At 39.5% G+C, this 25,621-nt stretch overlaps 1 protein-coding gene across 6 annotated transcripts in view; it reads right to left on the minus strand.

The window, feature by feature from the left end:
* The window catches only part of TTC7B (tetratricopeptide repeat domain 7B), a 145,603-nt gene that overhangs the window by 115,513 nt on the left and 4,469 nt on the right, over positions 1–25,621 (minus strand). For 5 of the 6 annotated variants that reach the window (XM_075103706.1, XM_075103703.1, XM_075103707.1 and 2 more), the window contains exons 2-3: positions 7,903–8,057; positions 6,606–6,774 (exon numbers count right to left, since the gene is read on the minus strand). In XM_075103706.1, the coding sequence (XP_074959807.1) occupies positions 6,606–6,774; positions 7,903–8,057 (324 nt within the window). Of the gene's footprint in view, positions 1–6,605; positions 6,775–7,902; positions 8,058–25,621 lie in introns of those variants that run through there. The other variant, XM_075103704.1, reaches the window with a different exon arrangement.

Genomic DNA, 25,621 nt, shown 5'->3' on the forward strand with positions numbered 1-25,621 from the left:
GCCACTATTTGTTAAGTATTTATTATAAAGGAAAGGAAGAAAAGTAAGAATAGAGAGCGGGGAAATATATTTATTATAAATTACGTCTTACTTTCACAGTTACTGCAGATACACTGCCTTAGTAGGAACTGCCTATTTCTTTAGATGATCTAAGGAAACACAAACAATTAATTTCTCTGATTTTTCAAGTACCTTGTATTGCTTAGCCCCCCCATGTCAAGACACAGAGAAAAAAGCCTCCAACAACTGTCAGGATGCTAGTTAGCGTTCCAGAGAATGCATCCGAAAGAAGGTCAATACCCTCTTCTCTCAGCATGCTTGAATTGAAGGGAAGCTGCTCTGGCTAGCTGTTCTTTTAAACTCTAATTATAGAGAATTAAATCCATTCTAGATGAAACCCAGAGCAACATAAGCACAACTTTCCAGAGCTGAAGACAGCATTTTATCATGTATGCTCATACTGCAATGTCATTTCATTAGTGTGGCTTTACCAATACCATAGTTATGCTAGTGCTTCTAATCACCTTGAAGTTTCTCTAAAAAGAAAACAAGCAACAAAAAAAAGCCACAATCAGGAACACTCATCTCTCTTCTGAAGTGAACACCTACTTATTAATCCAAGCAGTCAATAAAACCATAACAATATTTGGGGATTTCTTGTAACATCATCCGAGATGACTGTTGTAAAATGATTATTGTTATATCTAGAGGAAAAGTGTGACCATTCAAATCTTTGATTTTCTTAGGAGCACAATATAGACTTTTATAATACTTTTAAACAGAAGAGATCAGTATATTCACAGATGCATCTGTTTCTTATAAACCATGTGCCAGCCAATTCTTGCATTACAGTACAGCCCTTTGACAGGCAAGCAACCCTGGAGAGGCTGAAAAAGTTCAGACACAAAAGCTGGGAAAAGGACTGATAATTGTTGTAGATCTTGGAGCGAGTGAACCTCTGATGAACCCTTCCCAAAGCAGAAGGGCTGCACACAAGTATTTGGAGTGGTCATCAAGGAAGCTGTTCACTCAGGTGAAAGGAGGTGGCTCAACTATGGAATTTATACTGAGCTGTGTTTTGCTGTATATTGTCAGGATTGCTCCTATAAGCACCTATGAGGAAAAAAGACCAGGCTCCACTGTGACACTGGTTCTTCCTGTGACATGGGAAAAAAAGGCCACGATCACTAATTTTGGCCCTCTCCCTCTCGTCACCCTGCCAAAGGCAACATTGTGAAGATATTCTAAAGATTCTGAGGAAACTAAGAAAAAGAAAGACACACCACCAAAATGTACTAGTCCTAAAGAAGCCAATTTTAACAAGAAGCAAGTTATTTTCATTCAGTGTTTGGATTTCAAATACTGGAGCTAAAAGCGGCACTGAGGAAAGCAGGACAAACCCCTGGGCTCCCCCACAGTCCCTGCTCCAGCAGGGCAGAAGTCATAAAAATAGACCAGGGAAAAACAAGGTTTAACAAAGTTTGAAGTACCTGCATAGCACAGGCTTTCTAGCCGTGGTCTGCAAATGGCTTGCTGACAGGCTACAACATTTGCACAGCCATAAAGGAGGAGGAAACTTAAGGAAGTTGAATTCTTGACCCATTGCCTAATGAGGCTAGAGATCCATGGCATAATTACTGAAACAGCTTTCATTTAGCATTCTTCCACGAAGAGCTGCTGGTGTCTGCTGACACAGGCTAGCAGCGCACAAGATCCCATTACAATCATATATGATTAAAGTCAAGTGCAGCATCTTTTGCTAAGTGCAAAGTAGCAACTCACACGCACCTGACACTTCCTAATGAGTACTTCCATGTTTCTGTAAATAGAACTAATTAATAGCCAATCATTTAACTTGGTAAATACAACATTAAATTTGAATATGGGTCAGCAGCAGTAAAGACAGTCTCACCTTACTCAACATACATCATCTAAATATAAACACAGTTATTTGAACAGGCAATATGAGACGTAAAACAGCCTGCAGCAATAAGGCTACAATCCTGTAGTGTCACAGTCTAACTTACATATGACATCCCTCACATACTTAACAAGTATTTGTTACTGTAATACAACACAGCCATCTTGACAGATACCTGCAGTAGTCTATTAATCTATTACACTATAGTAAACATGAACACAATTTATTTACTGAAATCAAGTCTACAAATTTGCAGAAGAAATGTCAGACCTGTAAATTGCTATGCTCATCTATAGGCATTTGTAGAAAGAATCACTAATTTGTAATACCAAGCATTATGAATTCATTTTTCAATCACACATACGTAGCAGTAGCAGAATTGTGTTACCTAATATTTCAATAAGCTTATTTCCCAGTTAAATCTATATTTGTTATTTCAGAGAAGTTGCACCTCCCCAAATTAACACCTCGATATCCCGCTGTGCAAGCATCTCATCTCTATTTCCATAAGCAAACAAAAATTGCTTAGAAATGTAGGAGACACTGCTATGCACAATATTTGAATAATGCCTATGTGTGCTTTCCAGTATATTACCTCATTCATATACTGCTGAAAACTTGCAGAAACTTAATTGTCCTGTTCCCAGAGGCCATATCCCTAGGAGAATATTAGCTTCAGACATTATTAAAATGGATTCTAAATACATGCTTCCATATGGTAACAGCGTGAACAGAATGTTATCTGGTTGGTTTTGTAAGAGAAGGGAGTAGGAAAAGTTGGAGCTAGCTACACGAGCCTAACTTGAAAGTCATACATATACAGCCTTTAATTGCTTCTTTATGGATTCATAACTTGTCTTATTTCAGTTGTTCATAAGCTAAGCTCTTCCTCAGTCTCAGAACTGAGCATTGCCAACTAAACTGATGTAGTAAAGAAAGTAAACAAATTAATATTAAGAGACAAAATTAACCTATGCTCTATTTATCAGAAGGTTGTCATTCCTAAGCAGATACTTAAGTATCAAATATGTAATAAACCAGAAATGTGCAAAGCCCCTGCACATTTTACTTTGAACCAAAACTTGCCACCACAATCTCAAGACTATCTTTCACTTCTCTTCCCCCTGCCTGGCCCTTAACTTTGGTCTTGCTGCATAAGACAGGTCTAATAACAGATACTGATGGCTAAGCTACATCTGTGGCAGAAGGAAATAAAAAACCTGCTCTTTTTCTGTACTGCTTCTTAAAACTTTGTATTAAAGCTATGACCCACTCCTGTGACCTACTATCTTAAAAGCTACTACAAAAGATGGAAAGGCAAGAGCTTCGGGGAGCCAGCCCCAGCAACATTTATACACCTGCTTTAAGGCCAACATTTTGCCACAACACAGTCAAGCAAACCTGCCCATCTCCTCAACAATGTCTTTCTTTTATGCCCACTCTTCTTTCCCTCATCACACCTTTTTGAAATAAGCTGGCACTTCCCACCATAGGCATTTCACTACAGAAAACTCATCACATGCTGTTCCTCCAGTTCTGTGTCAATGTAATCACAAGAAGACTGGGGGGGGGACACACAACTAAAGAACAGATGCAAATAAGTAGTATTTGCAAAAACATGAGAATAAGTAGCCCGTCGATTTGAAGAGCTCCACCTTTTCATTTTGGTGTTTTGTATGACATTTGAAAATTACCCTACTCAATTTCTTCAACTAAGTGTTTGAATCTAAAAAAATTATGACTTGAATATTAAAACTATGATTTTGTTAATGCTCCAACTATCCCACACAACACCTTCTACATACACATACAGAGTCATTACTCAGAAGCACAGCATCAAAATCAGCTCATTCCTTAAAGTAAAGAAAACACTAGATCTAATCCAGAACTGGATTCTATGGGCACACAGACACACACACAAAAATCAGCTTAAGGTCAAAAAAGTATGCCTGTCCACAAAGTTAACCATATAAAAGACCATCCTCCACTACACTTCTGTTTTTATCTTGTGAATTTGAGGAAATGGTGAAGAAAGGCAGGAAAATACCAGAATTACACTACATTCAGTGTACTGTGTGTTAGGTACCTCCTCACAACTTTTGCATGAGGGATATCTAAACAGGGCTGAGTCCTGACCTATGCTAATCATGTTTCTGAGGCTTTGCCTCATGCATCCCACACAATCTATCACCTCTGAGGTTACAGAATGAAGCCACAAAGTGAGAAGGTGAGCACTTGGAGGTGGTCTTACCATAGTAAGGAAAAAAAATTTAAGGCAATTAAAAACTACCATTATCTGCTCACTACCTTTCTTGTTTGTAAGTACATCAGTATCAGACCGCTACACAATAGGATACAAGACTGCAAACCCACTGGAACTGGATTTTCCCAAAACTGGATTGAAATGGGCTTTAACTGCCTTTGTGGAGGTTGCCGCACTGAACAGCGCAGCCGGGCTGACGCTTGCAAACAGGCAGCATAGACAGTCCCTCATTGCTTAATAACATCAGGCTATGTTCATGACTGCCAAAGACATAAAATGTGAATAGGCAGAAGACTTATCTTTATATAATCAGGTTATCCTTAAACTTGCAAGCAGAAATACAAATTCTAGTGAAGCACAAAATCCCTGTAAGAATAACTTGTTACTTACTTAGGTACTACCTAAAGCTACCAGTGTCTGAAGAGACTCTGAATTCAGACTGAAAAGTGTTATAGTCCGCTCTTACAAGGAGATATTCCAGGGGGAGAGGGGAAGACAAGGAGAATTAACTGTACACTATTGGGTAGAAACATACACTGTTTAGCTGTCAATTACTCTAAAACTTATCTAGACTTTGAATACTAAATTTAAGACTTCTCTGTAACTTCTACCTCATGCTAGAACACACAGAAGAATATATTCTTGCAACCTGCTCTCATGGGAAGAAGGGATATTGAATTTTATTGATCTTCCATTCGAACTGGAAACATAGTAGCAACAAAAGGATGATTCTGAATATTAACAGAACGATAATAACAAAAAACCCCAATAGTGTGCTCAGGTAAACTGGTAGCCAGCCATGCAGTAGAAGTGACCAAACTAATGAAATCTGATCAAGATTAGATCAGGCTTGGTATGATCAATTTCAAAGTTTAAGTATAAAACTTGTAATCAGAAGAAAATCCCAGCACATCTGGGAGAAGTCATGGTGGTTTTCTTCCCTCTCTTTTTTTAAATAGGCTGAACCTACAAAACATTCCAGGGTAGAAAAGATATATATTTTACTATTTTCTAATAAATTACTTTTACGGTAAGTAAAAGTAATAATACCAATCCTTTCTGCAAAATAGATACCTTTATATTTCAACTGTTATACATCCTTATGAGGTCAAATAAAACAGAGCAGAAGAGTTGAGCTATGGGAAAAGTTCCAATTAAATTACTGGGATTCCATGGAGAGATAAGCAAGTCTAGGTAAAGTTCATCAAATCCAAAACTGGATTTTCGGGGAAAGAACATGACAAGTTCAACAGGCTTCCTCACAGGTTTATGAAATGAAACAAAAACCACAACGCGGAGTGGAAGTCTACCCATACCAGACATCGCCAAAAAGCCCACACAGAGGCTGCAAGAGAGAACTGGGCAGATTTATGTCATATATAAGAACTCCTGATGTATTCCCTTTCCACTTCAACCTAAATATTGCCCAGATTTAAGAAGCATCCTTTTGTCTCTGCTACCAGTTAGTTCTCTTGTTTCCTTGACATCCCTATAGAGAATGATTCATGCTGTCTAACATTTACTGGAGGACTGTATTGGTGGAAAACAATCACTTCTTCCAAGACTAAGGTTAGAAACAGTCCTTGACCAGTTGGTGAATGCTATTGAGGTCCCTCCTAAATTGTGTTTGCTGAGTTTGACACTCCTTTTGCCATAATAAAAAGTATATATGCACACCAAACCAAAGCTTAAACACAACAGACCAAAGCAACCATTTAGACACACTAAATTCGAATAACCTACGGCATACAAACTGCCACTTTCCTCAACACACTGACCCAGCCTATTAATGAGTCTTCTAAACTGAAGAGGCACTGCCACCTTAAGACACAAGGCCAGCATTACAATTTTCACTATACCAGACTATTAAAAAAGTTGTTTTAAAGTAACTTAACTTTCTGAAGTTTTTAAATAAAGATTCAGGTAAAAAATTTCAAAAATAAAACTACACAAGAAACGCACTGCTTTAAATCAGTTTAGCATGTTGTTACTATTTTTCTCAATTAAGTAGCAATTTAGTTAAGCAATTTAGCTTAGGTTGAGCATTTCAACATTCAATAGAAGGCATCACAGTGAATCAAGGTTCTCCAATTCTGACCACAGTAACTGCAGAAGTGCCCTACTGTTGAAACTCAACTTTTTAGTATCCAGCCACAGTTACTGTGACATTGACATATCAAAGGACTTTTAAATAAAGAAAAAATTGAGTTAGAATATTAATTAAGGTAAAAGTCTTGTCAACCTAGCACAAATTCTGAATAGTTTAAAGTACTCAAGCCATCCTCCTATTTAACTACAAATGTGGTACTCCCCCACTGTGCTGACGATATGCACACCAAAAATTTGTATAAATTCCAACAAGATGTGAATTAAGGTTTTAAAAACTATTTCCACATTATTATGCTGGAAAAGCAATCTTACCTTTAGTAGAATATGCTTCAGCAATCATCCGTAGCCTATACGGTGGCACTGCAGCTAGCTGCAAGTCATCAACTCCAACCCTGGCATAAGTGTTCAGAGCTTCTTTGTAATCACCTTCCACATAGTTTAACTTTGCCATAATTAGGTTAGCTTCTTGTAAGAATTCTGGCTAGAAGGAAGAGGAATAAAAAAAAGTGTTTTTCCTGAGAAAACACACCTAATTCTTTCTGAAAAATATTTGGTCTGGTTTCAGTACACAGGCACTGTACAAACCCTCAGGATATTTCTTGTAACAACAAACCAACATCCTGTCTTCATGTAATATTTGGGAAGCTTGCAGTAGGGGGTGAATCCCCAAAATCACTCCACCAACCTACTGAAAAGCATTACCAGTCAGTTTATACATTCACACAATAATTTCCACATGCACCAGAAATACCTCTGTCAGGATCCAGCTTTGCCAGGTGACAAAACTATTTAAAGGTAGCCTATCATTACAACCCCTTTAATGTTTTTTTTCTAACACCACAAGCACAGCTGAATATAACATAGCACCAAAACTTAATTATAAATATATAAGCTGTAGAACATATAATTCACACAATTTCAAAGTATTGGGACAGAAGAAATGTCTTGAAAAAAGGATTCATGGAAGAATGATGAAAAGGAAGATAATACTCTCACAAATCACAGGAAGCAAAACATTACAGATTACTGTAAAACAAGGTCCTTTTGATCTCTCAAAAGATGGTCACTGATACAGGAAAGATAAGCTGACACAGTAGCAACAGTAATAGTTAAGCAAAGAAGGGCCAGAATGGTTAAGAACATCAAGAGGTTATGACAGAAAATTGCTCTCAAGTATTAACCTAATTTTCTGCCCCCACAAACATAACTTATGGAACCTTTCCGAACTACTTAAGAGACTATTACAGAAATTTGTGAAGTATTTTGCGTTTTTCTAACATTTCTATTTAACGTACCACAAAGAACAATATAGTTATATACTCCAAAAAAAACTTCCACTAAACAGGTTGTAAGTACTTCACTTAAGCATCCCAGAAGTCAATGACAGTTTTCTTATTCTTCTAATGAAAGAAGATTTGAGAAATTTACCTGAACAAAAATTCATTAAGAAACAGAGCCATGAAATAGCTCTGATAATGCTGATGGTGTTCTGGGAATAGCAATGATAATTGAACACCACACAAGCACTTTCCACGTTTTTCTCCATGATCATCAGAGTATTCCAGTCAATTTCAGCTTTTGTAATTCTTGCTCAGACTGACTTACATACCTTTAGGTTTCCCCTATCAAGTGCTGCTGTGAGATGTTTCCTGACCTCAGTCAGCTTTGGTCGGGGGCCCAGTGGACTACTACTGTGTTTAAGAGCGTTTTCCTTCAAAAATTGTTCTAGTTTGGACTCCCCAAGAAGAAGTTCCGCCATGTCATCTGTAAATAAAAGCAAACATGAAATATTAGAAATCATTTATACACTTCTGATATTCACTTTACCAAAAAAAAGGGTGTGTGCTTCACCAAATGCCTATTGTAGTTTCAAATATGAATACTGAGAGATATGGGATTAATTTTTGCAACAAAGTTTGAGTTATGTGTCCCTCAGGATGCCTTTGATCACCATCCATATCTCAGCTGTAAGAATGCACATATCACTCAGACCTTGGTAAGGCTCCAGCCATCCCAAGTCTTCAGTACGAAAGCCCATTTCTCATCATTCTCTGCATGTCTTAGGAGGCATACCACCCCTTCTCAGATACAAGGGTAGAATTTAATACCAGGCTGCCCAGCAAAGCTGCAGCTACCACATTTGCCAAAATTCAAGAAACTAGACATCCTCTACCTTGCCCTTACCCAGGACCACTAAATTTATTTTACTGAAATGTATTGAGTAGTTCCTCTAGCCAGAGGAGAGCTGTACAAGTCATAACCTCACTATCTGGGACTTGAGAAGACCAGATTGTGTCTTGCAAACAATATCTGAATAACCCAAATTTGAACTAACAATAAATAAAATTTTAAAAAGGAAAAGGCAAAAAGCTAACAACCAGAAAAGTGCTCACTGCCCTATAACCATTAGCACTGCCCTTAGAGGTTATGGGAAGGGACAGAGAGACCAAGACATGCAGAACTCAGTGTTACTGTAGAGGAAAAGCTTTCCCTCAGGAAGGATAAATGCATCAGCATTATCTCACCTTTTAAGTACAGCAAATTTCAGTCTCATGTCAGTTGGACTAGTATACAACCCATGTAAAATGCCGTTATACTCTAAACTATAAGGACCAGTGCTGTCCTGTAATATGTCCTATCAAGTAGAAAGACAAAAACCCTAGAATTTTTTTTCCTTAAAACCTCCAGCTAACTGCTGACTCTTAAACCACAGTTTCTTCAAGAGTGAATTTAAGAGACCAGAGAAATAGCAAAAGCATTAAAAAAGTGCTTATTTTTCCATTTATGTTTTTTATTTGGTGTTCTGGGAAAGATATCCATGGTAATCTGGACATTTTTATTCTCAGCTATCATTCACTCACATTTTACTGTACAAACACTACTGCAGAGGGAAAGATCTCAGCATCCAGATGAAAACAAGCCACACCACAGATGCAGCCTGGTTACAAGCCTGCTTAATTTTCTGGCTTTCAGACCATAGTTATAAAATTCAATCTCAAATTTGCAATAACAGTTCCATTCCTTTGCACAAAGTTTCTCCTGATACTTCAGCTATTCTCATCTCGTCTCTAGATCAGACAACACAAAATAATCTGAAGCATGACTTTCTACATGCACTTGCTTCTTTGAAGAGCACCTATATGCTTCTTTAAGTGTGTTTTGTTTTGCCCAAACAGTGCACTTTCTGCTCTATTTATCCTCCCAACAACAGCGCACTCTGGAAACAGCTTTGATACATGCTAGCCAAAAATATCTGTTCCTTGAAAGAAAAGGAACGGGAAAACAAAGTATCTCACTGGTGCACCACTACTTTAGGTGTCTCTAAGGAAAAAAAAAAACACACCACCAAAAACACACCATGATCCTCAGCATCTTTCAAATACATATTAAAGGCATACAATTCCCAGTTCAAAAAAAAAGAATTACTACCACTCAATAATACAGCTACAGTATAATATCTTATCTCTCACTAACTGCCAACCAAAAAAAAAAGCTTTACCTGTTCAACGCTCAGACAGCAAATGGCACAGATTGACATGCATCAGTAAGTCCATCATACAATTTGCACATTCTTTAACAAAGTTGATTAGTTTATAAAGTTTGACTGAAATGTTTTCATCTCAAACACCTAACGTACAGTTTAAACTTAAGTTCTCTTTGTTTTGTTAAGTTCTGACAAATATAAAGGCTCAAAGTTTGTATACTACAGTATTTTAGATACAGCGATACAGCTTAGGGTATGCTGCATTAAAGGTTAACTAATCTTCTTGCACACTGGAAATTTAATGTTTTTGAAGAGAGCTAGAAATAGAAGGTTCTACAGTAAATAAGAAGTATTTTGGTAACGCACAAGAAACCCATTGTTAGCTGCAGCAGGAACCAAGTGAGTTAAAGAGGCCTTTAGCACTTGATCTATCAGGGCTGAGCACATTTATGACTTAATATGGCTTGCAGACTCTTTCCTGTGTTTAGAAAACAAGGAGGAAAAAAATTCTTTACTACAGCATAAGTTTTACCCATACATTATCTCAGAGTACAGTAGAAAGCAGGGAAAGCTCTCAGCATAAGCACCTGCAGGGACCAACACCAGGCTTTGAAATCCCTTGTCCGCAGCCTCCATTACTCCACCACCTTGTAGCAGCAGCAGCCGCCACCACCAGGTCTGACAGTCATGGCCAGCTGCACTCTCCTAGACAAGGGCCCAAGCTCCAGATCCCAGACTGCCTCCCACCCGTAGCCACGGGCCGGGACCCTGGTAGGCACAGAGCCTGCCTGAAACTGGGTTGAGGTTGGCCAAAGGCAAACAGCTACACTTTGCTCTCTGGAAAGCAGCAAGAGAGCCACCTAGAAACATACCCTTTTACTGCACCCAGCTCATCATCCCGGACCATACCACTCATCTGTAATTTGCACAATTGCCATTTTTTATTTCATAGGCTCTCAAACCTCCTATGATTTGAAGTTTCTTCTAATATATTATATCTGAAAATTTAAATCCTCTGAGGAAACAGAAGTAGAGAAGGACCCGGTTTGTTTCCATACATTCACAATGTTATCAGTATAATACCAGGAATTTTTGAAGTAATTTACACAAATTTTGCTACTCTTTCACTGAAGTCTGTTCAGCAAAAATTGAAAGATATTTCAATGCACTAAGTGAAGAAGAAGCAAGGAATATACTTCAGCATTAGGGCAGGCAACTCAGGATCATACCCAGTTGAGTTTTGAGCATTTCCACAGATCACAAAACCCCTCTGGACAATCTTTTCCAACATTTGACTGTTCTCCTTGTGGAATTTTGTTCCTTGCTATCCATCCAATATTTCCCTTGTTGCAATTTTTGTCCATTGCTTCTGATACTTTCACAGTGCATTTCTGAGAAGAGGCCACCTCCATACTCAAAGCAGTGTGGGAGCTGGCAGCAGTAAGATCCCCTCTTTGCCCTCCCTTTCTAAGATTTAAACTCAGCTCTTTCAACTGATTCTCTTAGGTCACATGCTTTCGCCCCCTTATCATCTTGGTGGCCCTTCACAGGGCTGACTCTACTATACCAATGTCTTTCTCATGCTGGTGAGCCCAAACCTAGATAAAAATATTCCAGATGTGGTCTCACAAGTGACAAACAGTAGGGAATAATAATTTCTAACTGCTGACTATGTTATTGCTAATACAGCACAGCATGTGGTCAGTCTTCGCTACTGCAAGAGTTTTCTGCCAACTCATGCTCCCTTTGTCATTCACCAGGTCTTTCAGGTCCTTTTCTGCAAAGCTGCTTTTTAGCCAGTTGATCGCCAGGCTATACTGCGACAGTTACTCCTTCTTAAGTACAGGACCATGGCATTTGCATTTGCTGAACTTCGAGTTTTGCCATTAGTCTGTTTCTCCAGCCTGTTGAGATCCCTCTAAACAGCAGTAATATACTCCCCTCCAGTTTTCCATCATCCACAAAACCAGTGAGGGTGCATTCTCAATGTCTACGTCACCAAGAAAATTACTAAACAGTACTGACTGCATTATCAACCCCTGAGAGGCCCCACTTCTAATACATCACAGATCGGAATTTTTTTTTAACCTGTGACCAAACCTCTGAGCCCAGCCAGTTTTCCACCTACCACCTGCCTTTTTAACTGAGCTACATGACGTACTATGGGGAACTGTGCCCAAAGTCTAGACGAAGTTGAAGCCAACAATATCCAATGTCCCCACTTTATCCATACAGTCAGCCACTTCTCATGATCAAAAGCTATCTGGTTGGTTAGTCCTTAATAAACCCATGTCAACTGATCCCAACCACCTCCTTATCCTTCCAACCAGTTTCCAGGATATGCTTCGTAATCTTCCCACGGCTTCAGATCAGGCTGACCAACCTGCAGTCCCTGGAGCCTTATTCTTGACCTTCTTGCAAATGGCCATATTTGCCTTTTTCCAGTCACCAGGAATCACCCTTGATCACTAGAATCTTTAAAAAAATGACAGTGTCCTTGCAATGACATTGGCCAGCTCTTTCAGCACTATGATACAACCCACCTGGGTATCAGAGACTTGTAAATGCCCTCTTTGCCCAACACACTCATTCTCTGTCACGGAATAATGCTTCATGAGACTTTTCCATTAAATGGTATAGTTTTCCATCAATATCAACAGGTTTTCTGCAAGAACTGATACATATACTAAAAAGCACAAGCGGTACAGACAATTGTCACTTGCTGCAATAAATCAAATTTTCCAAGAGAAGCAATATGCTAAAGTGAGCTATTTTTTCAAAGATATTCAGCATCTATTTTGTTACAGTTTATTTTCTGCGTGTTCTTTCTTTCCCTTCAAACAGAAATCTTAACATAATTGATAAAAATCAACAGCTTGCGTAACTTCAGTTTCAAGCTGTGAACTAAACAAGGCATTAAACTGATCCCCTTATCCCAGCCTTATTCCAAATTCCACATTTCATTAGCATAGCCACAGTATTATTATAAACCAGTAGTAAAGTCTGATATTCTGACCAACATTATCCTGCTCTAAGATAGCTTTAGCACAGCCCTGCACTTTCTGCAACTGTTCCATCTCTCTGGAAGTCAAAGAGTGTAAACCACATGCATAGAAAAGACAGCTGGTTTTGTACACCAATGCAAGGCAGGTTAATTTTTGTTGTAAGAAGTTCTAACGTGTGCTGTGTGAAAGGGTCTCAGAGATCAGAGTCCCACTCGAAACTTAGAAAACTGTGCTTCAGAACACATTCACAGAATGCAATTATTTGTTTTGCAAAGAACAGGTCACTGTGGGCTCCTTTCAGCAGAAGCATTTTACTAATAATATTCAGAAGACTCCAGAGAATGTTCCAAGTGCACAATTTTTGTTTATGAGCCTCTTCAAAAAGGTAATTAAAAAAAGAGTGGGCCTTGAAAATAGTACTTGAGGTCAGCATAGTAATGTCCTACTTTGGAGAAGAACAGTGAATATTAATTATGCTAACTGTACTTTTAAAGCTAAGTAGTGATTTAAAAACAGGTAAAAATGCCAAACTATTTACTCTAAGTTTTAAGGGATGTGCAAGTAGATGCCTCCTCCCTGAACTGTAGTCATTAAAACCAAAGTACTTCATTTAACAAGCAACATTCCTTTTTCCTTTTATTCAGTGAACTTCATTTCCAAAGAAGCTTGAGGCATCACGAACATCAAACAAACAGCAAGGAATCCAAATGACACTCTAAAAATCAGTGCTTTAGTTCAGGAACTGAAATATCATCAAGGCTGTTTGCAACGAAAAGAGTGAGGTCTATCACTGACATTTTTCAACACTTCAAATAGCAGAACTTCAAACGTGCCAAAGAAGAAAGTATCACATATGCCTTCCCCCTCATGCATTCCTTTAAGTAGGTCTCAAAAATTCTTCTGGCCCACACTCCTGTAACAAGCATTTCTTTAAGTTAAATACAGTGGTGGTTTGATCCTGGCTGGATGCCAGGTGCCCACCAAAGCTGCTCTATCACTCCCCTCCTCATCTGGACAGGGGAGAGAAATATAACGAAAGGCTCATTGGTTGAGATAAAGACAGGGAGAGATCATTCACCAATTACTGTCAGAGGCAAAACACTCAATTTGGGGAAAGTAGTTTTATTTTCAAATCAGAGTATGATAATGACAAAACGAATCTTAAAAACACCTTCCCCCCACCCCTCCCTTCTTCCCGGTCACAACTTCACTCCTGATTCTTTACCCCCTGCCCCGGAGCAGCACAGGGGGACAGGGAATGGGGGTTGCGGTCAGTTCATCATGTTGTCTCTGCCACTCCTTCCTCCTCAGGAGGACAACTCCTCACACTCTTCCCCTGCATGGGGTCCCTCACATGGGAAACAGTCCTCCACAAACTACTCCAACATGAGTCCTTCCCACAGGCTGCAGTTTTGTGAACTGCTCCAGTGCGGGTCCCTCCCACAGGGTGCGCCCCTTCAGGAACAGATGGTTCCAGCGTGGGCCCCCATGGAGTCACAAGTCCTACCACCAAACCTGCTCCAGCATGGGCTCCTCTCTCCACAGGCCACAGGTCCTGCCAGGAGCCTGCTCCAGCAAAGGCTCCCCATGGGGTCACAGCCTCCTTCGGGCACATCCACCTGCTCTGGTGTGGGTCCTCCACGGGCTGCAGGTGGATATCTGCTCCACCATTAACCTCCATGGGCTGCAGGGAGACAGCCTGCCTCACCGTGGTCTTCACTATGGGCTGCAGGGGAATCTCTGCTCTAGTGCCTGGAGCACCTCCTCCCCCTCCTTCTCCACTGACCTTGGTGTCTGCAGGGTTGTTGCTCACACACATTCTCACGCCTCTCTCCAGCTGCAATTGCACAGGTTTTCTTCCCCCTTCTTAAATACTTTATTCCAGAGGTGCCACCAACTGCTGCTGAAGGGCTTGGCCTAGGCCAGCAGCAGGTCCATTGGCTCTATCGGACATAGGGGAAGCTCCTAGCAGCTTCTCACAGAACCCACCCCTGTAGCACCCGCTGCTACCAAAACCTTGCTGTGCAAACTCGATACAAATACAGTAGAACTTTAGGGAGAGACAGGTGAAAAACACAGCTAGACTGCATCAGCTGCCAGAGATGTTTTGTTTATGTTAACTGCAAAACTGTCAGGGAAGCATGGAAACAACTAGTTTGGATGGTTACAATAGATTAGCAGATATCTTGAAGAACAGGTTAGACACTAAGGAAAAAGAAAATAAACCTTGCACTGTTAGGTGTGAAAATGAATTCCCTGAGGCATGAGGGTTCTTAAAACGAAGTACTGAAACCATCCCTACTACTAAAGGGGAAAATCATCATTTTGTCTATAACCAAAGAACAGCACTGGCACATGCAAGAGCAGACTGTAGCCATACTTCCCTCCATACTCCAGTTGCTCAACAGCTGCACCACAGTGAGAGGAGAGAAGCTCCAATTGTCACCTGTTTGTGGGGCCACAGTGGAACAAGACAGGCATAGACACAGGTGTAGCACTCTGCAGAAAGTTTGTAAGATTAATCCTCTCTTGTACACAGCAGAATTTCTCACACCGGGGGAAGTAAGAGGAGAGAAACAAGAAAACGCCCCTAGAAAATTTAGTCTCTCTCTTCCCTCTCGACCTCCCCCCCTCCCCCGCCCAGTAAGTTTCTTCTCTCTGACAATGACTTAAAAAATATTATATTGTCTCTAAAAACGGGACACAAGCAAGAGCAAAGCTGTAAGTTCATGCTGGCAAATACTCTGAAACTATCCAGATACCTTAAGATGAGAATCAAAGTAGTCTATAGCACCCAGATATTTTGTTCCCATCATTTATACAAGTAAGAGAAGCTAATGATCCATACACTAGCTAGGGACAGTCACAATGCAGCAACATGTACTACACATACTTTTCTTTAGAGTAAAGGTGGGAGGGGAGAAAATAACAGCCCCAACTTACACACAGATCCGATTAAGCATCAAAACAAAAGCCATTCTTCTAGGTCACTCATATACAGCACAACTCACCCTTTCCCTGTACCATTGCTATATATCGTGAGCACCATAACAGAAACAGTTACTGTCACACTGGCTTTCATCACAGACGTGCTGCACTCACTCAGCTGCTGGTGACTAACACTGGAAGAGAACAGGTCAGAGAATGCAAACCAAAAAAGTTACTGCAGAGAAAGATTTTCTTATTCACCAAGTCATTCATCTGCTAAGTCAGTCAGTTGGGGCCAGACATTGGCAACAAATTTTTAAATCAAATTATGACTGTTTTATTAACAACACATTGGCTCAAGGCATGTCAACCATTCTGTGCCACTAAGATCGAGCCTCAGTGCTCCTTATAACAAAATTCCAATTACGTGGACATTTCTAACAGAAACTATTTACGAAACCATAGCTCTAGCAGAGTTTTTAATCAGTTTTAGCTATCCCTTAAGACATCCTGAAATAACATGAAGTAATGTTTAAGACGAAATTGCTTTTTCTTCCAGCACAGTATGAGTGATCTAGATTATGCTCTTCTATGAGATACTTTAAAAAGACAAAATTAAACCGTGTAAAGTTGTTAGATACCTTGATGTCTAGCGTTCTTCCAGCCAGTCTAAATAGATGTTTCAGAAGAGAAAAAGCCCTGTTAGTAAACAGTTTCAATACCAGTAAAACCAGTTTCCCACTTTTAGAAAACTGAGACAGTTACGGATCAGTACAAAATTCTTGATCAAAGAAAAGACTCCCCCTTATTCATGCATTCCTCAGCTGAATAGTTCATCAGAAATTACTTAGTATTTGATATTTGGGGATATTTGATGACATATCACAACTGCATTGCAGGACCATTTCCTAGCTTGCCCATCTGTTTCTACAACAGCACAGCATCATTGAAATAATCTGCCTGCCTAATAGGATGTCCTCTGCCTATAATCAAAGACAAGCCTGAGCATCTTGGAACTGCAGACAAATTGAAGGATGCTTTAGATGAAATATCGATTTCTGTTAGCACTGAAAGCAAAAGCAAAAAAAAACAAGACATGCGAGCTTTTTTCTTCCAGCTTAGACACACTCATTCAAAATGTCTTGAGAAGAGCCTTGTGCAGACATGGCTATCCCTCTCTGAAGATTGTTAGGGCTGATCCATGTTGCAAAATGAGAATAAAGGCTGGCTTAAACACGGGGTGGGGGAAAAACCACACATGATCACATGTTTTTGTAAAATAGTGTCTAAAAATATCATGACAGCTGCTTTGCTACTTGATTTTTAACATCTGCTTTTTGAAGCGAAATTGTTACAGCATTATCAGGATCAGAAGTAGTTACAGGAAAACATAGAATTAAAACAGGATTAATCTTCATTTATCCTGGGTCAAGAATGATGAAGAATATTTATTACGGTTAGCTTAAAACCATGGTCCGCCTTGAATCATCTACTGAATCACATGCTAAAATACAAAATAATCAGTTTTCTGATGAACGCTATCACAGCCTCCAGGCATTTGTGGAAGAACCCAGGGGTTGCTGGCAGGCTACATGAGAGGAATATCTAGCTCGGAATTCCCTTCTAAAAGTAAGTTTAGGGAGAAGGGGAGAGAAAGGAAAGAATGGCAACACGGCACACAGCTAAAAAATATATATATATACACAAAAGCCCTAAATGAATACAGATTAGGAGGTGTCTCTTGCTTGCAGAATCCCCCTCCAAGAGGTAACTTTAAAAACCTAATTCAATTCCAGAGTACACCAAGACACACCCATAGTGAATGATTAAGTGCTCTCAACAGGACTAAAGAACCTGTCGCCTGCGCTAACATAGTTACATATTATAGAGCCTTGACAGCTCAACATCTAAAGGCAGAAAGAGTATGGGAAAAACCAGTGTTTTTCTCCTCATATGCCAAATGGCATAGATTAAAAGAAATATATTTAGTATTGTTTCACTCTTCTGAATTACACAGCCGCAAGAAAAATGCAGAATTAGGATAAAATCTCCTACCACAAAGACTTAAGCAAAGATGCTCAACCCCAGACTCAAGCCCTGAGGATCCGAATTTGAATAGGAAGTATTTAGGAATAGGAAATACAGAGCACACTAGCTACAGAATCTGAGGTGACTAGCCAAACAAACTTTAATCTTTCCTTGTAAGGAAGCAGATAACAGATCTAGAAGCATGCTGTATCACTTCACCCACTCTCCACCAATATCTTCAGTATTTCAGGTAACATATTTCAGATTCTTAAAAAACACAATTGTCCAAATGCACTGAAGTCAAAAGACCATGGTTATCATTAGCTCCAAATGAAGATTCTGCATGAGGTGAGATCAAATCAGATGAAGCAGAGAGTTGCAAGACCAGAAGATACTGCTGCTTCACCTGCCCTCTACTGGATTCCAGAGAAAGGAAGAAATAACAACTTCAAGTCTTCAAGTCAGGGCTAAATATTTTTAAAAAAAATTAAAAAGCAGGGGAAGAAAGAGTCAAGGGGTAAAGAGGACAAGTATGAGATTTCCAGTATCCCAATGGGACCATAAATTGACATTCAGGATTCCAGCAAGTCAGGACTTGCCTTGTAACCTCTGTTCTGGTGCTTCAAATCTTCCCAGAGGAAAACTAGCTTGGGAATGAGAAAGGAAACTCCTCCTACTGAATTCCTAAAACTCTTGTTCTCTCTAAAGATAAAACTGAAGGCTCAGAGTACCTGATGGGCTAGATGTTGCATTATTTTGAGAGGATTTTTTCCTCAGACTTCCTAAAACATATTGGATTATCATTATGCCTAAATCTAAAAAAACCAAACTCAGTAATTTTTACCCAGGAGGGGGATGCAGCAAGAAGGATCCCAAAGGGATCATCTGCTCCATGTAGTACCCAGACAAAAATTTCAGAGTTAAGTTTCTGTAAAAACAGCTGAGGAGCATGCCACATAACATTTATTAAGAAGGCCATTTTGAAAAGAGCTTTCTTCCAGAGAAGGATCTGGAAATCCTGGATCCAGAGCTGATTTCACATTCATCTGGCAGAAGCAGCATGAAACATGTTTTCTAACTGTGAACAAGTTGAATGTACACTTAAAACAAAGACATTTGCTTTGTTCATGATGCACATAAGAGTCATTAAGAGCACTGGCGTACCTAAAGAAGAATATTAGCAGAAGTCTCCAAGTACCCATTCAAGTAACTCTGACCAGAAATTACTCAAATTAAAATGAACGCTAAAACTAAACTTTACATTTATACAAGGCTTACATTAAAGAAAATAAAAACAATATATGGATATACAGATGTCACTGAGAATTCCATTGCTGACTACTAAGTAGCAAGAATTCACAGCATCACAGGATGGTTGAGGTTGGGAGGTACCTCTGGAGATGGTCTAGTCCAACACCCCTGCTCCACGCAGGATCAACTAGAGCAGGTTGCCCAGGATCTTGTCCAGTCAGGTCTCTGGGGACAGCAGAAGAATAGCTAGAGAACACGTACAGACTAACAGGCACTACTGGCAGAAAGGCTGCAGGCTGATGCAGACGATACACATGTAAGACCAGAAGCAGAAAATGCAGAGTCAGCTGCTCAAAGAAACTTAATTCTACTTATTAACACCTTTAATTATACAGTCATTCACTCCTCTACCTCCTAAGTACACAGAGGGCACAACACCCTTCTACTGTGCAGCTACGCAGAGTCTAGGCAATTTTCCTGCTTGACAGCCAAAACTCACTTTGAAGAAAAATATTATAGACTTCCTAGACTATTTATGCACATGCAAATTTAATTCCAAAGTACCACTACTACAGAAATTTATTTTATTAGGGCACATATTAAGAACAGAAAACTGCAGCAGTTGCTTCAAGTTACATTAGTTTATGGCTCGCTTTTAATATTCAAGCTCCCAAATTTTGTGAAATGTTAAGACCATCAGAACAGTAAATAACCAACCCAGAACAGACAAAATGTATCATCTAGATTATTGATAAATTTGTTTGAATTAAACTTGGCCCATTCAGTCAAATGCAACATGAAACCAAGAAATAAGAATGTAGGTCATAACCAAGACTGGGAAGCATGAAGCGTTGGAAACAGGATCACCACCATTTTTGGGTTTTTAACTGGGAACAGTTCTACATTGAGCGAGAATGAAAAATTTAGCTTCTTTCCATTTATGTTTTGTTTAGGTTATAAAGAAGATCAAAGAGCAACTTGGAGAACAGGAAAAGCACATGGTGTGATAGCTAGGAATTCTTTTCAATCCTGCTTTTGCCATGATTTGTTTCTCAAAGGACAAACCAGTTTTCCTGTTGCTACTAACAACAACAACAAAAAGACTAGAGACAATAATCTCTAGATAGAAGGCAAAAACCAAACCATGTCATGGGGACAGTGGCTCTTGTCCACGCTCTACCAAACAGCTGCACTGCAGCACAGTGCAAATTTGACAGATGACGATAACGGAATCCAACTTTTGTTCTCCCAATAATGTAAAGAAAACGGTTGACAAAAAAGTAGTAAGAGATGGAAGGGATCCTGACTCTGCCCAACTTATACCATCAGGAACACTTCCTTACTCCTAAAAGTCATCATCTAGAGATTTTGGTTCACACCTTCACTCCCTGGCCATCTCTGTTTTAATCACTGATTAATTGTCAGGTCAGAAAAGGGACATTTTTCACCTACAGGATGACCCAAAGTTCACACGAAAGCACTCAGATGACCCTCTGTTCTCCAGAAGAGGAGATCTTGCAGTTCTCAACCATTTCCAAAACCAGTCACTCACAGAAAATAGCCTTTTCTCATCCTCTTCCTCCCTGCCCTCCCCACTAGCTCCACCTGGGAAATGTCAAGTAAATTCTTGAAAGGCAGTAGCCTACACCTGCCACTCTCAGAGATGATTGTCTCAGGTACATAACCACCAGTTTTAAGACCGAAAGCACCTTTTAGCAACTTTGCGGGTTTTTTTTCATTTTTTGTTTTTTTTTTTTTCTTTTTTAATTCTATCAGCTGTTCTAAAAGCAGTAGGTCCCCTGCTTCTGCCTGCCCTTAAACCCAGCTCTAAAGCAATCCCATTAGTCTTGGTTAATGCACAGCGTTTTCTCCCCATTACAGCAAAGAGACTGTAATTAATTGGTCAAGAGGAAAACAGAAATGTGGCTAGAAGCTGAGCCCAGGCAAACCTGAATTTGAAATAAGGCACACTTGAAAGATAAGCAACAACTTGTTCACATAATTAACAGCAGAAAAAACAGGGGAGGGCCTGGAAGATGTTGGTGTTTTCATATCTTGGTTGCCTTCCCAAAACTTTTATGGAGATAAAACAAGTTACTGGGCTCAGCTAAGCTGCATTCAGAACTTGTCTAGAGCCAAAAGTGATTTCCCACCCACTTTTTGTGAAAGCAGCACAGTTTATACCTCCTTCTGGGAAGAAGACAGATAAGTCTTCTGTGAAACCTGGCAACACCCTCCACCTCGGGCAGATGCCTAACTACATAATAGGTGTCAGCTCCCCAAGGAGCTGTCTGCACCAGGGCTCCACCACCTAACAAGCTCAAGGCTAAAAAGACTACTCCTTTATTTAAATAAAGGGGAAGCTCTAATTCATATAGCCAAGTCACCAAAACAGAACAACAATACACAGTTGCAGATTAAACGCTTAAACAGGGAACTTAACACTGGAAGAACAGTTACAGTATTTGACAAATTCTATAACACATAAGTCCTCTTTTATGCCCTCCTTTCTTTCAGTACAGCTTAAACATTCGGGATCTACTTTCATTAGCGAAGAAACAACTCCTAAGTATCTGCTAAGGTCAGATCCGATCCTCTCCTCTTTTCCAGACAATACAAGCACACATTTCAAAGTCCTTCCTTCGCTTTATGGCCCTTTACCCGTTACACATCAGAAACATCAGCTGTAGAGCAGCTGTATCAAAATTCAAGTTGTTGATTAGTCATTGTTAATATGCCATCTCTACAGAATACTAATATGGGTGACAAACTTAGTAACAGAGTGCTTAAGTGCAGCCTTCTTCCTACTACAATATTACAGATTTTACAGATTTCTTGGGTGATAACTCCCACAGGCAATGATCAAGGTAATTCTAAAGACCAAATTAATGATTTGACAAAATACTTGATTCTGGCCTTAAGATTTCTGGCTCTATCTCCAGAGGCCAGTCTATTCTGTGAACTGAACGCACCAAGACCCTGTTGGAAAAATAGCATACACACTATAAAGCTGTAGCAAAATCAATAAAAAGGAGATTTAAAATTACAACTGTATTTAAAAAACCCACCTTTCATACATTCCCTTCTCTTGAATATAATGCGAGATTATAGTAAAGGATTTCTGTTTATGCATACACATTGAGTGGAATCATCCCAGTCACAAACAGATCATCAGCAGAGTGGGAACTTATAGAAACTCATACAACATCTCCTGAAGCAACACAGCAACTGATAACATCTCTGATCAGAGCAGCTTACTAATAATTGCCACTATACATTCTGCCACACACTTGCTGACATCAGGGAAATGCCCAGATTCAGCACTCTTCCTCCAGAGACTGGAGCAGAGATCAAATGCTCTCCAATGATTAAAGGCCTTGCTACCAACAAACATAGCACTACTAGCCAGACATCCTCACTCCCTCCAATTTTTCTCAACATCCTGCCACTTTGCTTTTTACAAAGCTATTTTCTTCAGTCGCTCCTTATCAGATCATCAGTTAAGCTGTGTTCAGTGCAGAGAAAACGGCAGAGAATTTAACCATCAAGTTCTAAAATCTGATTATTTACAAGACAGATTTGTGGGGAGGGGAATGGCCCACATTCTGGTATGGTTAAGGACCTTCTGCCCCCTTCTTTACTACCATGCAAATCAAATTAAAACAGAAGTTATATCAATGACCCTGAATTTATGCTAATGAACTTATTCCCCTATAGAAAAAAGTTAATGCTAACCTTTAATCCTTGAAGTTAGATAAAAGGAACCTAGAGCAGCTATAATACAGGCATATACCGGTATATATACACTGCTAAGCCAGGTTACAGTTTATTCTTATAACTTCACTGAAAGGATTGTCAAGCATTGGAACAGGCTGCCCAGGGAAGAGGTTGAGTATTCTCGGGGGTATTTAAAAGAGTTGTAGATGTGGTGCTTAGGGACATGGTTTAGAGGTGGATGTGACAGCATTGGGTTTATGGTTGACTCGATGATCTTAAAGGTCTTTTCCAACCTAAACAATTCTATGATTTTAAACACAGCAATAGAGCGCAACCAACCCAACATTAATATGTCAGATGTCTAATTTCTAAAATAATTACACTCATAATATATGGAAGTATCCTTATATATGTATGCGGCTATAAGCTCTGAACACCCAGAAATACTTAGTTCCTCAGACCAACTAAATGATTCCTTACAATGGGAGAAGAAGAAAGTTCCCCTTGCCTTTGCCTTTCAGTGGCTGCTGCCACTGTTAATTTTCCACAAGCTGTTATACTACTCTTCAGACTCCTGTGGGAGGCAAATCAGCTCAGTAAGCCAGCAGAACCTAACCCCAGAAAGAGGAGCATAGAGTCTTCTGCTGGCCCAGCACAGTAAGTCCCACCTCTGCTGTTCATCAACACAAGGGAGAGACCAGGAACACGTACTAGGAGAAACAGCAGCGAAAGAGCAGCTTGAGTAAGGGGAGGAATAAAGAGCTCCTCCATGCAATAGCAGCAAGGCGTTAGACCAGCTTGGTTACTTGTGAAATCATACTGACTACGCCAGCATTTTCTCTTCCAGATGACAAGTCAGTTGGAATACAAGCAGCAGATCTACATCATCACTTACACTGTTGTAACTCCCCTGGCTGTCTGAAGAAACAAAGCTGTCAGTCAAAAACAAGACAACACATCTTAGTACTGTCACCATCTTTGGTCATCATTGAGAAAAATGTGTGTCCTTAGTATGCTTGTTCTGTAAATATGATAGTGAAAGCAACAGAAGGAAAACAAAAAAAGTAATAACTGAAGAGAGCACTTCATTTCCGCTTTTGTGGAAAGGCAAAAAGGCATGTCACATTATGGTCTGCAAACTTTTCAGGTGGAGATGTAGGTCTCTTTGGAAAGCTTTGCATATATAAATTGCATTAAAGCTGTATGTATAAAAACCAACCAAATTTGATAAACACCTAAGTAGGGCACAAGTTCTAAGAGGTTTAGAAATCCCTGGTTTACTCCGAGGATAAGCTTTAACCGTACATCTGAGGTCTTGTATTTCACAAGGGATCAAAACAAACGAAAACTCATAAGATGTTTCTGGTTTTACATCCCACTTATACCCAGATAAAGCAGCAGCATAGGAAGTGACAAACAAAAAACAGACACATAAAATTTCCTCATCCTTTGTTTTTGCTACTCTGCTCCTTTACTCAGCAAGGCTAAATGAGAGGAAAGATATAATAAGACACTATAGAAACAAGGTGTTGACAGGAGAAGTAGTCAGAGCAAAGATCACACACAAAACAAAACAACAACAAACAGAAATGGGATAGTAATGATAGTAAGAAATTCAATTGGTAAGAAAGCAGTGTGTTACAAGGCTGGTGTATTTCCATCAGCAAACTTGATACCTGTAATGTTCTATTTTCACGGCAATGTCACAGTGCTCTTGGTAGCATACAGATCCACCAATTTCCGGGGCATGCATTCTCCCCCCACAGTAACACAATATTTCACACTGGCTAAGGTTTCTACAGAACATCATTCTACCTCAGTTGAACTATAAAAATTCACCTCCTCAGTGCTTTTCCCAGACAGAACCATACATCTCACTGAACTTGAGCAAGGTCACGTTCTGACAGCAGCAACAATGAATGGCTGGAAATACCTGTGGAAATTCATGGATACTTTATTTTATCTATTCAGCTTGCCACTGAACTGACCTAAGGTTTCCTCACTGTGTTTCCAAAGGAAATAAAGAAAACATTAGAGCACTGATGTCCTGAGAACACTCTGAGCAGACACAACCTTCCTACTGAAGTCCAATGTAGCCACTTGCTTCGAGATGCTACTGTTTCATGAAAAAAATCATGACGAACTTGCAATCGGCTTTGAAATGTGATTGCTAGCTTCCAAAATCATCATTCAAACACCACAAAATTCCAGGCACCCTGAGAATCCCAGTTCCCAAAGCTATGAATGACACAATACTCTCACTGAAGCTGTTGCAGAGAAGTTTCAAAATACAATCAAAATAGAAAAAGAATAAATATGAAAACATGAACACATCAATAAAATACATGAGTCATCTGTAAGAACAACATGTTGTGATAAACTTACTGAAAAAGCATCATCACTGGTATTTCATAGGTCTTATTTTTCAATATTTGAGATGAACAACTTTACCGATCTCTTAAAAAATAAAAAGCTTTTAATGAGGAAAAAAACAACAGGGATTTCAAATATATGTGACCATTAACATCAAAGTGTTGTGGTCATCACTAGTTATTTTGGGGACTGCTACACTAAAGTATGATCTTAGAGAAAATTTCTCTCTTATGGCACGTTGCATCTTATTCACACAACCGTGGTTTTTAATGCTAAGCAAGTTTTCCAAGACAAATCTGTACACGGTTCTCCTACAGATTAAGGCCTTTATTAAATAAAGTAGCCCATTCAGACTGGCTTAAAACAGAAAAGAATCCTATAACCAATGCTTCCCAATACTGGGTGCACTTTAAAATACATTCTCATTAATTTCAGATATTCAGTATTTACTATTTTACCTCTTCCAATAATCTGTGAACAAGTAATTTTGTTCTTGGAGTTTTGCTAACGCTCATGACCGTGTTTCACCACCATGCTGTTCA

Source organism: Phalacrocorax aristotelis, chromosome 9 (genome assembly GCF_949628215.1).
Source record: "Phalacrocorax aristotelis chromosome 9, bGulAri2.1, whole genome shotgun sequence".
In the NCBI taxonomy this organism is placed as follows: domain Eukaryota; kingdom Metazoa; phylum Chordata; class Aves; order Suliformes; family Phalacrocoracidae; genus Phalacrocorax; species Phalacrocorax aristotelis.